The following is a 13,357-nucleotide window of genomic DNA, read 5'->3' as shown; positions in this document are numbered from 1 at the left end:
ATTACATTTCAAGTGACTTTGAGGGGCCTGTATAACATAAAATACCCAAAAGTGACACCATTCTAAAAACTGCACATTCAAAAAGTTTATTAACCCTTCAGGTGCTTCACAGGAAATTTTGGAATGCTGAAGAAAAAAAATAACATTTAACTTTTTGTCATAAAAATTTTACATTAGGCCCAAATGTTTTTATTTTTACAAAGGTAACAGGAAAAAATGGACCCAAAAATTTGTTGTGCAATTTGTTTGAGCACACGGAAGGGAAAGAGCACTGTTTGTCTTTTTGAGTGTAAAATTTGCTGGAATAATTAGTGGACCACATGTCATGTTTAGAGAGCCCCTGATGTAATGTGCCTAAAAGAGGAACCACCAACGAGTGACACCATTTTGGAAATTAGACCCCTTACGGAACTTATCTAGATGTGTGGTGAGCACCTTGAACTCCCAGGTGCTTCACAGAAGTTTATCACACTGAGGCTGGTTTCACACTTGCGTTTTTGAACGCATGCGTTTTTAAAAAAAAACGCATGGTGCAAAAACGCATGTAAACGCATGTAAACGCTGCGTTTTTTAGACGCATGCGTTAAACGCGTGTGTCAAAAAAACGCAGCGTTTACATGCGTTTACATGCGTTTTTGCATGCGTTTGCGTTTTTTTGAACATTTTTCCAAAAAAAAAAAAAAAAAAAAAAAAAGATAACCAGACACAACCAATGGGAATAGAGAGGCCGTATATGATTGTCTCTCAATATATAGACCCTAGGGGGACAGAAATTTTCAGAGCTTGCTACTGTTTCCGGTGTCATGATGGATCTTTCTATGGATAACTTTTATTTCAAACTGGAGTTCAGCTTCAAGATTTTCCTTGCCTGTGTTTTTGCTTGGGAGCAAGACCGAAACCGCCAAAGATGGAGAAGGAGACAGCGTCGGCGTTTTTGGAGGCACCCCATCATTGAAGTGCGTGAGAGCCGTGGAGCATATCACACGCTCTATGCGGAGCTGAATGCCAACCCGGAGAAATTCCAGGATTATACCAGAATGTCTCAAGATTCTTTCCGGGATTTACTGGCTCGTGTTGAAGGATCCATAAGGCGACAGGACACACGGCTCCGTAGAGCGATTCCACCTGAGGAACGTCTGTTAGTGACATTACGGTACGTTCCAAAACTAAACCAATGACCGTCAACTTTGTTGTTATGACATGTTTTCTATGTTTTTTTTTTTTTTGTTTTTTTTAAAAACACCATTAGAGCCGATTTTAAATTTTTTTGTTTTTGTTTCTTTTTCTTCTAGATTTCTTGCCACAGGAGAGAGTTTATCTTCCCTGCACTTCCAATACCGCCTTGGAATCTCAACCCTCTCCGGAATTGTTGTGGACACCTGTCGTGCGTTATGGAATGCACTCCGTGAGGAGTTTATACCCGTACCCACCGTGGACATGTGGCGGGAAATTTCAACTACATTTTTGAACGTGTGTGATTTCCCAAACTGTTTAGGGGCGGTGGATGGAAAGCACATCCGCATTGTCAAACCTGTCAGAACCGGATCTGAGTTTTATAATTATAAAAAATATTTTTCGGTAGTGCTTATGGCAATAGCGGATGCGGAGTGTCGCTTCATCGCCGTGGATATTGGAGCTTTTGGCCGTGGCAATGATTCCCAAACCTTCAAGAGCTCGGATATGGGCCGTCGGGTGTATGGCAACAATTTTAATTTTCCCCCTCCACAGCCTCTCCCCAACACTCAAGGCCCACCGCTGCCATTTGTTATGGTTGGGGATGAGGCCTTCCAGATGTGTGAAAATCTCCTGAAGCCCTATTCTAGTAGGGACTTGGACCACACTAGAAGAATATTCAACTACAGACTGACCAGGGCCCGAAGAACCGTAGAGTGCAGCTTTGGCATTCTTGTTGCTAAATGGCGCATTCTTGCAACAGCCATCAATCTAAAAGTGGAAACAGTGGACGAGGTGGTCAAAGCCTGTGTGGTGCTACACAATTATATAATGGCTAAGGAGCGACCCCACATTGAACTTGATGAACCTGTTGCACACCCATTGCCTGATTTTCAGCATCACCCGATGCGGTCAACTGCAGCCGTTGGTCTTATGCGGGACCAATTTGCGGCCTATTTTGTGTCCGATATTGGACGTGTGTCATGGCAGGACAATGTTGTGTAAATGTCCTGTTGTATGTTTATGTTTACCAATTATTAAACACTGATACAAATTTTTCTAATTAATAAACTTTTTTGTGTTCACCATGTCTACTATCTTTTTCCTCTCTAAACAAAGGTTGACCAAAGATGGGCAGTAGATATGTATATCATATTTTGTAATCCAAAACCAGGAGTGGGTGATAGTTGTTGAGGTAATAAATTTTAATTTTTCATCGTAATTTACCTCTGTTGCACTCCCTATTTTGGTTTTCAAAGAATTATATAAACCACGGGCCCCATACTTATAATAATGGTACAAAATGTTTATTTATTAATTCTAATATTGTTGACGTCATTGCGTCAAGACTGTCACGGTCTCTATATCCATCAAGTCAAGTGTAAGCAATAATAAATTCATGATAAACATATACATGATCATGAATTCACAATTTCTGACACCTGGCCTGGTGAGCATAGATATGTAGAGTGTGAGAACAATTGTCCCATCTGTTTGACAACCATTGTCACATAATGTGCTATATAGAATATGGTGAATATACAAGGCAGTAATCAACTTAATCGGTCAGGTATATATTTTGACATCTGACCGGTTAAGTTGAGTTCTGAACTTGATTTCCACCATTTTCTCTTTGTACAGTGACACTACACTAGGTACAAAAATAAGAGTATGGAAATAAATACTATTTTTTTGGCCAACTCATATCTGTATACTAAAGAAACACATATAGATGTTGTCTGGTATTTTATACTACTGGAGATATGTGTAGGCCAAAAGAATAAGTGTGTGACGAAGTTTATTGTTGTGTATTGAGAGCGGTGAAAGACACAATAAACCAAACATAATTGTTTCAAATAAACTTTTTTTTTATTGAGGAAAAAAAAAACAAATTTATTTTTTGGTACCGCGCCGGGTTGAACCACGCCGGCTTGGGGTTGAGTGACGTAACTGGGGGGTATTCAGAACTGAAGCCTGGCTCACCGTGGAGGAGGCAGAGGTGGCAGGAGAATGGGCAACAAAACTTGAAGGGTCTGGAAGTTCGGGGATGGGGCTTAAAACATGAGGGGCTTGAGACACACTGGAAGGTTGAGACACATCGGTAGGTGATGGGGGAGGAATAATCAAAGTTTTTTGTTTTTTATGCGTTTTGCCAGTTTTACGTTGGGTTTTCCGGGTTGGGGGAAGTCTTCTTGGGCTATGTTGTAAAGTGTGGGCGGGAGACACGTCAGGACCCGTCTCCACACAGTCAGTCTCCATTGTGGAGCGCTCGGCAATGTCTGAGTCCAATGGGGGGAAAGATAAACTCCCGCCTGGGTCCTGGTGCCTCGTTGGGGGGGGGGAAACAAAAACCCTTCCAGGATCCTGGTGCCTCGTTGGGGGGGGGAAACAAATCCCATAGCATTGTCCTGCTGCATTGCTGGTGGGGGGGAACAGAAAGCCATGGATGGATCCTGCTGCATCAGGGTGGGTCCTGCCTGGAAAGGTATGGCTTGGTCGTGCTGCATCATGGGGGGCCCGGTGCGATACGCCATGGATGGGTCCTGCTGCATCGGGGAGTGTCCTGCCCGGAAAGCAACTCCTCGGTCCTGCTGCATCGGGGTTGGTCCGGTCAGATATGCCAGGCCTCGGTCCTGCTGCATCGGGGTGGGTCCGGTCCGAAATGCCAGGCCTGGGTCCTGCTGCATCTGGGGTGGGCCGGTCCGATATTGCATGGATGGGTCCTGCTGCATCGGGAGGGTGCCGGGCCGATAAGCCACGCCAGGGTCCTGCGTCATGGTGGTGTCAGCGGAGGAGGTCCAAGCCGGAGCAGCGGTCGTCACGGTGGTGGCGGTGGGATGTCCAACAGCACTCGTCATCGTGTTGGCGCTGTAGTGGAGTACACCTGTAGAGGGAATAGAGGTGGCCGTGCAGTGGTATGCAGCAGAGGTAGGAATAGTGTTTACTTGTGACAGTGACGGCACAGTTGGATATGCCGCCACATTACGACTCTGACTCTGCTGCATAGCCTGCACAAAAGCAACATTGCAGGCCTGCATCACACTCAGCTGGAGATCAGGGCTAAGGTGTTCCGACATGCCCTCTAGGATTTGATTGAAAAAATGATGAGCTGGCTTCTTGAGGTCGGCTTTCAATTGATCAACGCTTTTGGCGACATCCTGGATGCGGCAATTTAAGAGATTATGGGTCACATCCATTCTGTCACCTAAAGCCTTGATAGCTTCATGTAAAACCGAGCTCAAGTGTAAAAACTCGGGCATGAGGGACCTATCCGAAGCCCTCTGTCGCTGCCGGGATGAGCCCGCAAAAATGGGTGCAGCGAAAGAGGACTGCGAAAGGGGAAGACCTGATGGGCCAGCCCCCTGGTCTCCAGTGAGTGTGGAAGACCCACCTGGTGCTGCGCTGCTGGATGGCTGGGACGGGTCCGTGGCTGCCGGCTGAAGGACCGCTCCAGAACCTGTGGCAACAGTCGTGCAGTGTGTGCTGTGAAAAAAGAAAACAGAAAATTAATACCAAACTATAACAAGACGGTACATCCTGTGGAATTAAAAGTGACAGATTATGTCAATGCAATACAACCGGAGTCATGTGAGAAATACTTACGTTCTCATGAGAAGGACCGGTCTCAGGAAGGCCAACACACGGTGGTATTTGTAGAGCCGGTGCCTTGCTCCGGAACCACTAGCTGCACTCTTCTCTGCACGTAGGTCCTTGTTGAAGCGGTCCTTCATGGAACGCCAACGTGTCCTTACTTTCTCCACTGTGAAATAACAATAAAATATAATGGTCAGAATAAGGACTTTTGGCCGTGCTCTCGTGACTGTGTGTGATGACAGAAACTACGAAAAGTTTCTTTCATCACACACAGTCAAGAGAGCATGGCCAAGGTCTGTTGCTTCACACTACCGTGCAATACTTACCAAATGCATTACGGACCCGTGGCGGGGAATTCTCCCAGCCATCCCACAACGCTTGGGCCACCTCACTCCACAAATGACGGAGAACACTATTGACGGCGTGCTGTTGATCCCGGCTGTCCCACAACGGGACTCGCTCCTGGACCAGACTGATCAGCAGGTCATTATCAATCCGGTCGTCGTCCCGTTGTGAAACCTAAAATTAAAACAAAATCATTTAAGTTTGCTCAACCACATTTGGAAAAAATAAGACACGAAGATGAGAAAGGGCAGGAATATGAAAGACAACTTTCAGAAAAGGATGATATAAGAAATATGTATAGAAAAACAAGGGTACAGAAAGGAAGTTAAAAGAATATTACAATAAGGACAGTCTGCCTGGTATACATACCCGCTGCCGTCTTCCACCTGGACCTTGACTCCGCTGCTCAGTACCTCTCTGTCCCTCAGTTGAAGTGCTCTATAAAATTTAAAAAAAAAAATTGCCTCATGTGTCGATGTGACAGTCAATACTTACCAAGCTGACGGACAAAAAACATACCTCGCTCACGTGATCCACTTCTGATTGACGTGGCTGGAACTCCTCATCAGACGAGGAAACCGGAGAAGACATTCTGATGCGTGTTGAAAGAAAAAAAATAGAAGAAATTAGGACATGTAGATCCAAAAAATTGAAAATGAAAGCATTGGCTAGGATATACTCACATTGCTCTGTGTCTTGTCCAACAATGCGTCCGGGCAGGGTGCTGTCTTCTTTGGAGTCTGATGAGAAGTGACCAGAAACTTCCCCCCACCTTCCTTTTATAACCCTGCTGCTATGGGGGAGTCTTATCAGTGTCTAGACATCTTTATCTACACTTAATTCAATGGTGCCAAAAAAACGCATGCGTCAAAAAAACGCATGCAAACGCATGTTAAAAAAACGCATGCGTCCCCATTGACTCCAATGCATTTTTTGTCCAAAAAAAACGCATGTAAACGCATGCGTTTTTTTGGAAAAAAAAAACGCCCCTCAAAATACTACAAGTTGCATTTTATTAAATGAACGCATGCAGTTAAAAAACGCATGCGTTCACAAACGCGTTCAAACGCGTACACCAAAAAACGCATGCGTTTTCAATGTTAAATATAGGGGAAAAAAACGCATGCGTTTTTTTGGTAAAAAACGCTGCAGACAAAAACGCAAGTGTGAAACCACCCTGAGACATGAAAATTAAAAAAAAAAAAAAAAATCGCATTTTCCCACAAAACATTATTTAGCTGCAAATTTAGCATTTTCACAAGGATAACATACAATATGTTGTACAATTTCTTCTGAGTACATTGATACCTCTTATGTGGAAGGAAACTACTGTTTGGGCACACAGTAGAGCTTGGAAGGGAAGGAGCGCCATTTGACTTTATGAACGCAAAATTTTCTGGAATAATTAGCAGACAGCATGTCACATTTCGAGAGCCCCGATGTGCCTAAAGAGTGGAAACTCCCACAAGTGACACCATTTTGGAAACTAGACCTGTCATGCAACTTATCTAGATGTGTGTTAAGCACCTTGAACCACCAGGTGTGTTACAGAAGTTTGACCCAATGTTTTTATTTTCACAAGAATAGAAGGGCAAAATTGACAACAAAATGTGTTGTGCAATGTCTCCTCATTACCCAGATACCCCATATGTGGGGGTAAACTACTGTTTAGGCTCTCGGCAGGGCTCAGAGAAGAAGGAGCAATGTTTTTGAACACAGACTTTGATGGAATGTGTCATGACTTGTTTCAAGAACCCCTGATGTGCCTAAACAATGGAAAACCCCCACAAATGACACCATTTTGGAAGCTACACCCCTCAAGGAATGTATCTAGATGTGTATTGAGAACCTTGAACCCTCAGCTGCTTCACAGAAGTTTATAACGTAGAGCAGTAAAAATAAAAAAAATCACATTTTCCCACAAAAATGTTATATCATCCCCAATGTTTTTATTTTCATAGGAATATTAAACAATCTAACTTACTAACTTGTTAGTACCTGGTGACTCGGATGTTGTCATAATGACATTGGGTCACCATGGCAACGATCGTGATCACACGATGACATCACGGGGTCTCTGATACAAAAGGACAGGGGCTTTCTTTCTTCTGTCTACTTTCTAAATGCTGCAATCACAGAATTTAGGTGGTTAAAGTGCCTGGAGTGGTGCGGGAACCACTCCTGGCCTTGAGAACTGAGTGTCAGCTGTCAGAATCAGGGGGCTGTGCATGAGCGATTGCCATGATGTATATGTACTGCATAGGTTGGGAAGTCCTTCCTAATCATGACATATTTACAGCACTGCAGTACTCAAGGTTCCTAAGAGCACAGTGGCCTCCATAATCCTTAAATGGAAGAAATTTGGGACCACCAGAAGTGTTCCTAAACATGGCCGTCCAGCTAAACTGAGCAATTGAGAAGAGTAGGGTTGAGCGAAACGGGTCGATCATTTTCAAAAGTCGCCGACTTTTGGCTAAGTCGGCGTCTCATGAAACCCGATCCGACCCCTGTGCTTGTCGGCCATGCGGTACGCGACTTTCGCGCCAAAGTCGCGTTTCAATGACGCGAAAAGCGCCATTTCTCAGCCAATGAAGGTGAACGCAGAGTGTGGGCAGCGTGATGACATAGATCCTGGTCCCCACCATCTTAGAGAAGGGCATTGCAGTGATTGGCTTGCTGTCTGCGGCGTCACAGGGGCTATAAAGGGGCGTTCCCGCCGACCGCCATCTTACTGCTGCTGATCTGAGCTTAGGGACAGGTTGCTGCCGCTTCATCAGAAGCAGGGAGAGCGTTAGGCAGGGTCCACTAACCACCAAACCGCTTGTGCTGCAGCGATTTCCACTGTCCAACACCACCTTCGGTGTGCAGGAACAGTGGAAGCTATTTTTTTTTTTTTTTTCCCCTCAGCGCTGTAGCTCATTGGGCTGCCCTAGAAGGCTCCGTGATAGCTGTATTGCTGTGTGTACGCCACTGTGGAAACCAACTGCTTTTTTCAAAGCACATATCCTCTTGTTCCTTCCTTTCTGCACAGCTATCTTTTTTGTTTGTCCACACTTTTTATTTAATTTGTGCATCAGTCCACTCCTATTGCTGCCTGCCATACCTGGCTTACATTACTGCAGGGAGATAGTAATTGTAGGACAGTTTTTTTTTTTTTTTTGTTTTTTTTTTGTGGGAGATTAAGATTGGCATTTCTGCTACAGTGCCATCCCTGTGTGTGCCATCTCTCACTGAGTGGGCCATAGAAAGCCTATTTATTTTTTCCGTGATTTGTGTTCTAAAATCTACCTCAACACAGAAACACTACATCAATCAGTGGGAGAAAAATATTGGCCTCAGTCAGGGCTTGTGTGCCACTGCTGTGTGTGCGCTATCTCTCATTCAGTGGGCTATAGCAAGCCTATATTTTTTTTTTTTTTTTTTTTTTAATATTATTTGGTTTCAAAAGTCTCCCTGAAAAAAAAAAAAAACCTAAAAAAACAGTGGGAGAGTAATATTGCCCTTTCAGCTTGTGTGCCAGTCTTGACTCCTGGGTGTGCCACCTCTCTCCCTCTCATTCAGTGGGCCATAGAAAGCCTATTTATTTTTTTTTTTAAATATTATTGGGTTTCTAAAGTCTCCCTGAAAAAAACAAAAAATACATAAAAAAACAGTGGGAGAGTAATATTGCCCTTTCAGCTTGTGTGCCAGTCTTGACTCCTGGGTGTGCCACCTCTCTCCCTCTCATTCAGTGGGCCATAGAAAGCCTTTTTTTTTTTTGCTTTTTTTAATATTATTTGGTTTCTAAAGTCTCCCTGAAAAAAACAAAAAAAACATAAAAAACAGTGGGAGAGTAATATTGCCCTTTCAGCTTGTGCGCCAGTCTTGACTCCTGGTTGTGCCACCTCTCTCTCTCTAATTGTGGGCCATAGAAAGCCTTTTTTTTTTTTAAAATATTATTGGGTTTCTAAAGTCTCCCTGAAAAAACAAAAAATACATAAAAAAACAGTGGGAGAGTAATATTGCCCTTTCAGCTTGTGTGCCAGTCTTGACTCCTGGGTGTGCCACCTCTCTCCCTTTCATTCAGTGGGCCATAGAAAGCCTATTTTTTTTTTTTTTAATATTATTTGGTTTCTAATTCTCCCTGAAAAAAAAAAAAAAACCTAAAAAAACAGTGGGAGAGTAATATTGCCCTTTCAGCTTGTGTGCCAGTCTTGACTCCTGGGTGTGCCACCTCTCTCCCTCTCATTCAGTGGGCCATAGAAAGCCTATTTATTTTTTTTTTAAAATATTATTGGGTTTCTAAAGTCTCCCTGAAAAAAAAAAAAAAACCTAAAAAAACAGTGGGAGAGTAATATTGCCCTTTCAGCTTGTGTGCCAGTCTTGACTCCTGGGTGTGCCACCTCTCTCCCTCTCATTCAGTGGGCCATAGAAAGCCTATTTATTTTTTTTTTAAAATATTATTGGGTTTCTAAAGTCTCCCTGAAAAAAACAAAAAATACATAAAAAAACAGTGGGAGAGTAATATTGCCCTTTCAGCTTGTGTGCCAGTCTTGACTCCTGGGTGTGCCACCTCTCTCCCTTTCATTCAGTGGGCCATAGAAAGCCTATTTATTTTTTTTTTTAAATATTATTGGGTTTCTAAAGTCTCCCTGAAAAAACAAAAAAAACCTAAAAAAACAGTGGGAGAGTAATATTGCCCTTTCAGCTTGTGTGCCAGTCTTGACTCCTGGGTGTGCCACCTCTCTCCCTCTCATTCAGTGGGCCATAGAAAGCCTATTTATTTTTTTTTTTAAATATTATTGGGTTTCTAAAGTCTCCCTGAAAAAAACAAAAAATACATAAAAAAACAGTGGGAGAGTAATATTGCCCTTTCAGCTTGTGTGCCAGTCTTGACTCCTGGGTGTGCCACCTCTCTCCCTCTCATTCAGTGGGCCATAGAAAGCCTTTTTTTTTTTTGGTTTTTTTAATATTATTTGGTTTCTAAAGTCTCCCTGAAAAAAACAAAAAAAACATAAAAAACAGTGGGAGAGTAATATTGCCCTTTCAGCTTGTGCGCCAGTCTTGACTCCTGGTTGTGCCACCTCTCTCTCTCTAATTGTGGGCCATAGAAAGCCTTTTTTTTTTTTTTAAATATTATTGGGTTTCTAAAGTCTCCCTGAAAAAACAAAAAATACATAAAAAAACAGTGGGAGAGTAATATTGCCCTTTCAGCTTGTGTGCCAGTCTTGACTCCTGGGTGTGCCACCTCTCTCCCTCTCATTCAGTGGGCCATAGAAAGCCTTTTTTTTTTTTGGTTTTTTTAATATTATTTGGTTTCTAAAGTCTCCCTGAAAAAAACAAAAAAAACATAAAAAACAGTGGGAGAGTAATATTGCCCTTTCAGCTTGTGCGCCAGTCTTGACTCCTGGTTGTGCCACCTCTCTCTCTCTAATTGTGGGCCATAGAAAGCCTTTTTTTTTTTTTTTTTTAATATTATTTGGTTTCTAAAGTCTCCCTGAGAAAAAAAAATAAATAAATTAGGTGGGAGATTAATATTGACATTAGTGCTTGAGTGACAGTCCTGCGTGTGTGTCATCTCTGTGATTTTGTGCCACAGAAAACAGAGTGTGTAACATTGTGCCTGATTTTCCTTGTGGTCTCACCAACCTGTTAAGGGATATTGAAATCATACTGAAGTTATAGCTCACCGTGTAAGTTGTTTGATAGCAACAAATAAAGTTACTTTGGTTAAGATTTTAAAACAATGAGGAAGTCTGGTGCAAGAGGTCGTCGTGGGCGTTCATTGTCAGCTGGTAATGATGGTAGTGGTAGTGGAGCATCAGGTGGTCGTGGGGATAAAAATATTCCACCTAAGTCTGGAGCTGTGGAGCCAGTTTCGTCGTCAGGCTACACAAGGCCTCGAACGCTCTCTTTTCTGGGAGTAGGAAAACCGCTTTTAAAGGCGGAGCAGCAACAGCAAGTTTTGGCTTACATTGCAGACTCAGCCTCTAGCTCTTTTGCCTCCTCTTCCGAAACTGGTAAATGTAAAAGCAGCGCGTCGCTTGTGGATGTTCACGGTCAGGGACAAGTCGCTTCCTTGTCCTCCTCAGCAAAAACTACAACAAGAGAGAAGGATGCAGCAGGCGACACAACGGGTCACTCCATGGAGCTCTTTACACATACCGTCCCTGGCTTAGAAAGTGAAACATTTAACAGGCCATGCCCATTACAAGTATATTCTGACATGGAGTGCACTGATGCACAGCCACAGCCAGAGTACTATGCTGCTCCTTTGACTCAGACCACCACATTGCCCTCTCAGGGTACAGATCCACAATCAGACCCTGATGAGACTATGTTGCCCCGCCACGAACGCTATACCACCGACCGACACAGTGACACAGACGAAGTTGCACACGAGCTCGAAGAGGAGGTAATAGATGACCCAGTTATTGACCCCGATTGGCAGCCATTGGGGGAACAGGGTGCAGGCGGCAGTAGTTCAGAAGCGGAGGTGGAGGAGGGGCCGCAGCAGGCATCAACATCGCAACAGGTTCCATCTGCCGGGCCCGTATCTGGACCAAAACGCGTGTCAAAGCCAAAACCTGTTGGAGCACAGCGTTGCCATCCGGTTAAAGCTCAGTCTGCAATCCCTGAAAAGGGATCAGAGTCTAGGAAGAGTGCAGTCTGGCATTTTTTTAAACAACATCCAACTGATCAGCGCAAAGTCATCTGTCAAAAATGTTCAACTAGCTTAAGCAGAGGTCAGAATCTGAAAAGTCTAAATACTAGTTGCATGCATAGACACTTAACCACCATGCATTCTCAAGCCTGGACTAACTACCAAACGTCCCTCAAGGTTGTAGCACCCTCGGCCAATGAAGCTAGTCAGCAACGCAACATCCCTTCCGTCACTGTAAGGCCACCATTTTCCGCACCACCGGCAGTATCTGTGCAGGTTTCTTTGCCAGCCAAAAGCAGTCAGGGTCAGGGAATCACCAGTTTTGTAGGAGGAAATATTGCATGTAGGGCACCGGCGGAAACAATACCGTCTCCAACCGTCTCTCAGTCTGCCATGTCCACCGGCACACCCGAAAGTTCCACGATCTACAGCTCTCCAGTCCAGCTCACCCTACATGAGACTCTGGTTAGAAAAAGGAAGTACTTATCCTCGCATCCGCGTACACAGGGTTTTAACGCCCACATAGCTAGACTAATCTCGTTAGAGATGATGCCCTACCGGTTAGTTGAAAGCGAAGCTTTCAAAGCCCTGATGGAGTACGCTGAACCACGATACGAGCTACCCAGTCGACACTTTTTTTCCAGAAAAGCCATCCCAGCCCTGCACCAGCATGTTAAACAGCGCATCGTCCATGCACTCAGGCAATCTGTGAGTACAAAGGTGCACCTGACTACAGATGCATGGACCAGTAGGCATGGCCAGGGACGTTATGTGTCCATCACGGCACACTGGGTGAATGTGGTGGATGCAGGGTCCACAGGCGACATCAATTTAGGGACAGTTGTGCCTAGCCCACGGTCTAGGAAACAGTTGGCTGTAGGCGTTCGCACCCCCTCCTCCTCCTCCTCGTCCTCCTGCAGAAGCTACAGCTCTTCCACAGAACGCAGTCGGCCAACCACTCCATCGGCAGATGACACTGTTGCACACCAGTTGTCCCATTATGGGCCAGCTACTGCCAAGCGTCAGCAGGCTGTATTGGCTATGAAGTGTTTGGGCGACAACAGACACACCGCGGAAGTTCTGTCCGAGTTCTTGCAACAAGAAACGCAGTCGTGGCTGGGCACAGTAGATCTTGAGGCAGGCAAGGTAGTGAGTGATAACGGAAGGAATTTCATGGCTGCCATCTCCCTTTCCCAACTGAAACACATTCCTTGCCTGGCTCACACCTTAAACCTGGTGGTGCAGTGCTTATTGAAAACTTATCCTGGGTTCTCCGACCTGCTCCTCAAAGTGCGTGCACTTTGCTCACATATCCGACGTTCGCCTGTACACGCCAGCCGTATGCAGACCTATCAGCGGTCTTTGAACCTTCCCCAGCATCGCCTAATCATAGACGTTGCAACAAGGTGGAACTCAACACTGCACATGCTTCAGAGACTGTGCGAACAGAGGCGTGCTGTTATTTATTTGTGGGAGGATACACGGGCAGGCAGTAGGATGGCAGACATGGAGTTGTCAGGTGTGCAGTGGTCGAAGATACAAGACATGTGTCAAGTCCTTCAGTGTTTTGAGGAATGCACACGGCTGGTTAGTGCAGACAAC

General features: G+C 44.5%; 1 protein-coding gene across 1 annotated transcript; it reads right to left on the bottom strand.

Annotated features, from left to right (window-relative positions):
• Positions 1–3,634: 3,634 nt before the first annotated feature.
• On the bottom strand, positions 3,635–5,766 carry LOC143803733 (uncharacterized). Its single transcript, XM_077281508.1, has 6 exons — positions 5,632–5,766; positions 5,482–5,550; positions 5,094–5,286; positions 4,777–4,933; positions 3,741–4,656; positions 3,635–3,646 (listed from the first exon to the last, which is right to left on the bottom strand). The coding sequence occupies exons 1-6, from the start codon at positions 5,701–5,703 to the stop codon at positions 3,635–3,637; spliced, it is 1,419 nt and encodes a 472-aa protein (XP_077137623.1). The 5' UTR covers positions 5,704–5,766.
• Positions 5,767–13,357: the final 7,591 nt, after the last annotated feature.

The sequence above is a fragment of the Ranitomeya variabilis genome, chromosome 2 (assembly GCF_051348905.1).
Source record: "Ranitomeya variabilis isolate aRanVar5 chromosome 2, aRanVar5.hap1, whole genome shotgun sequence".
Classification (NCBI taxonomy): domain Eukaryota; kingdom Metazoa; phylum Chordata; class Amphibia; order Anura; family Dendrobatidae; genus Ranitomeya; species Ranitomeya variabilis.
Note: the sequence above shows the minus strand (reverse complement) of the source record. Positions and strands in the feature narration are given on the sequence as shown.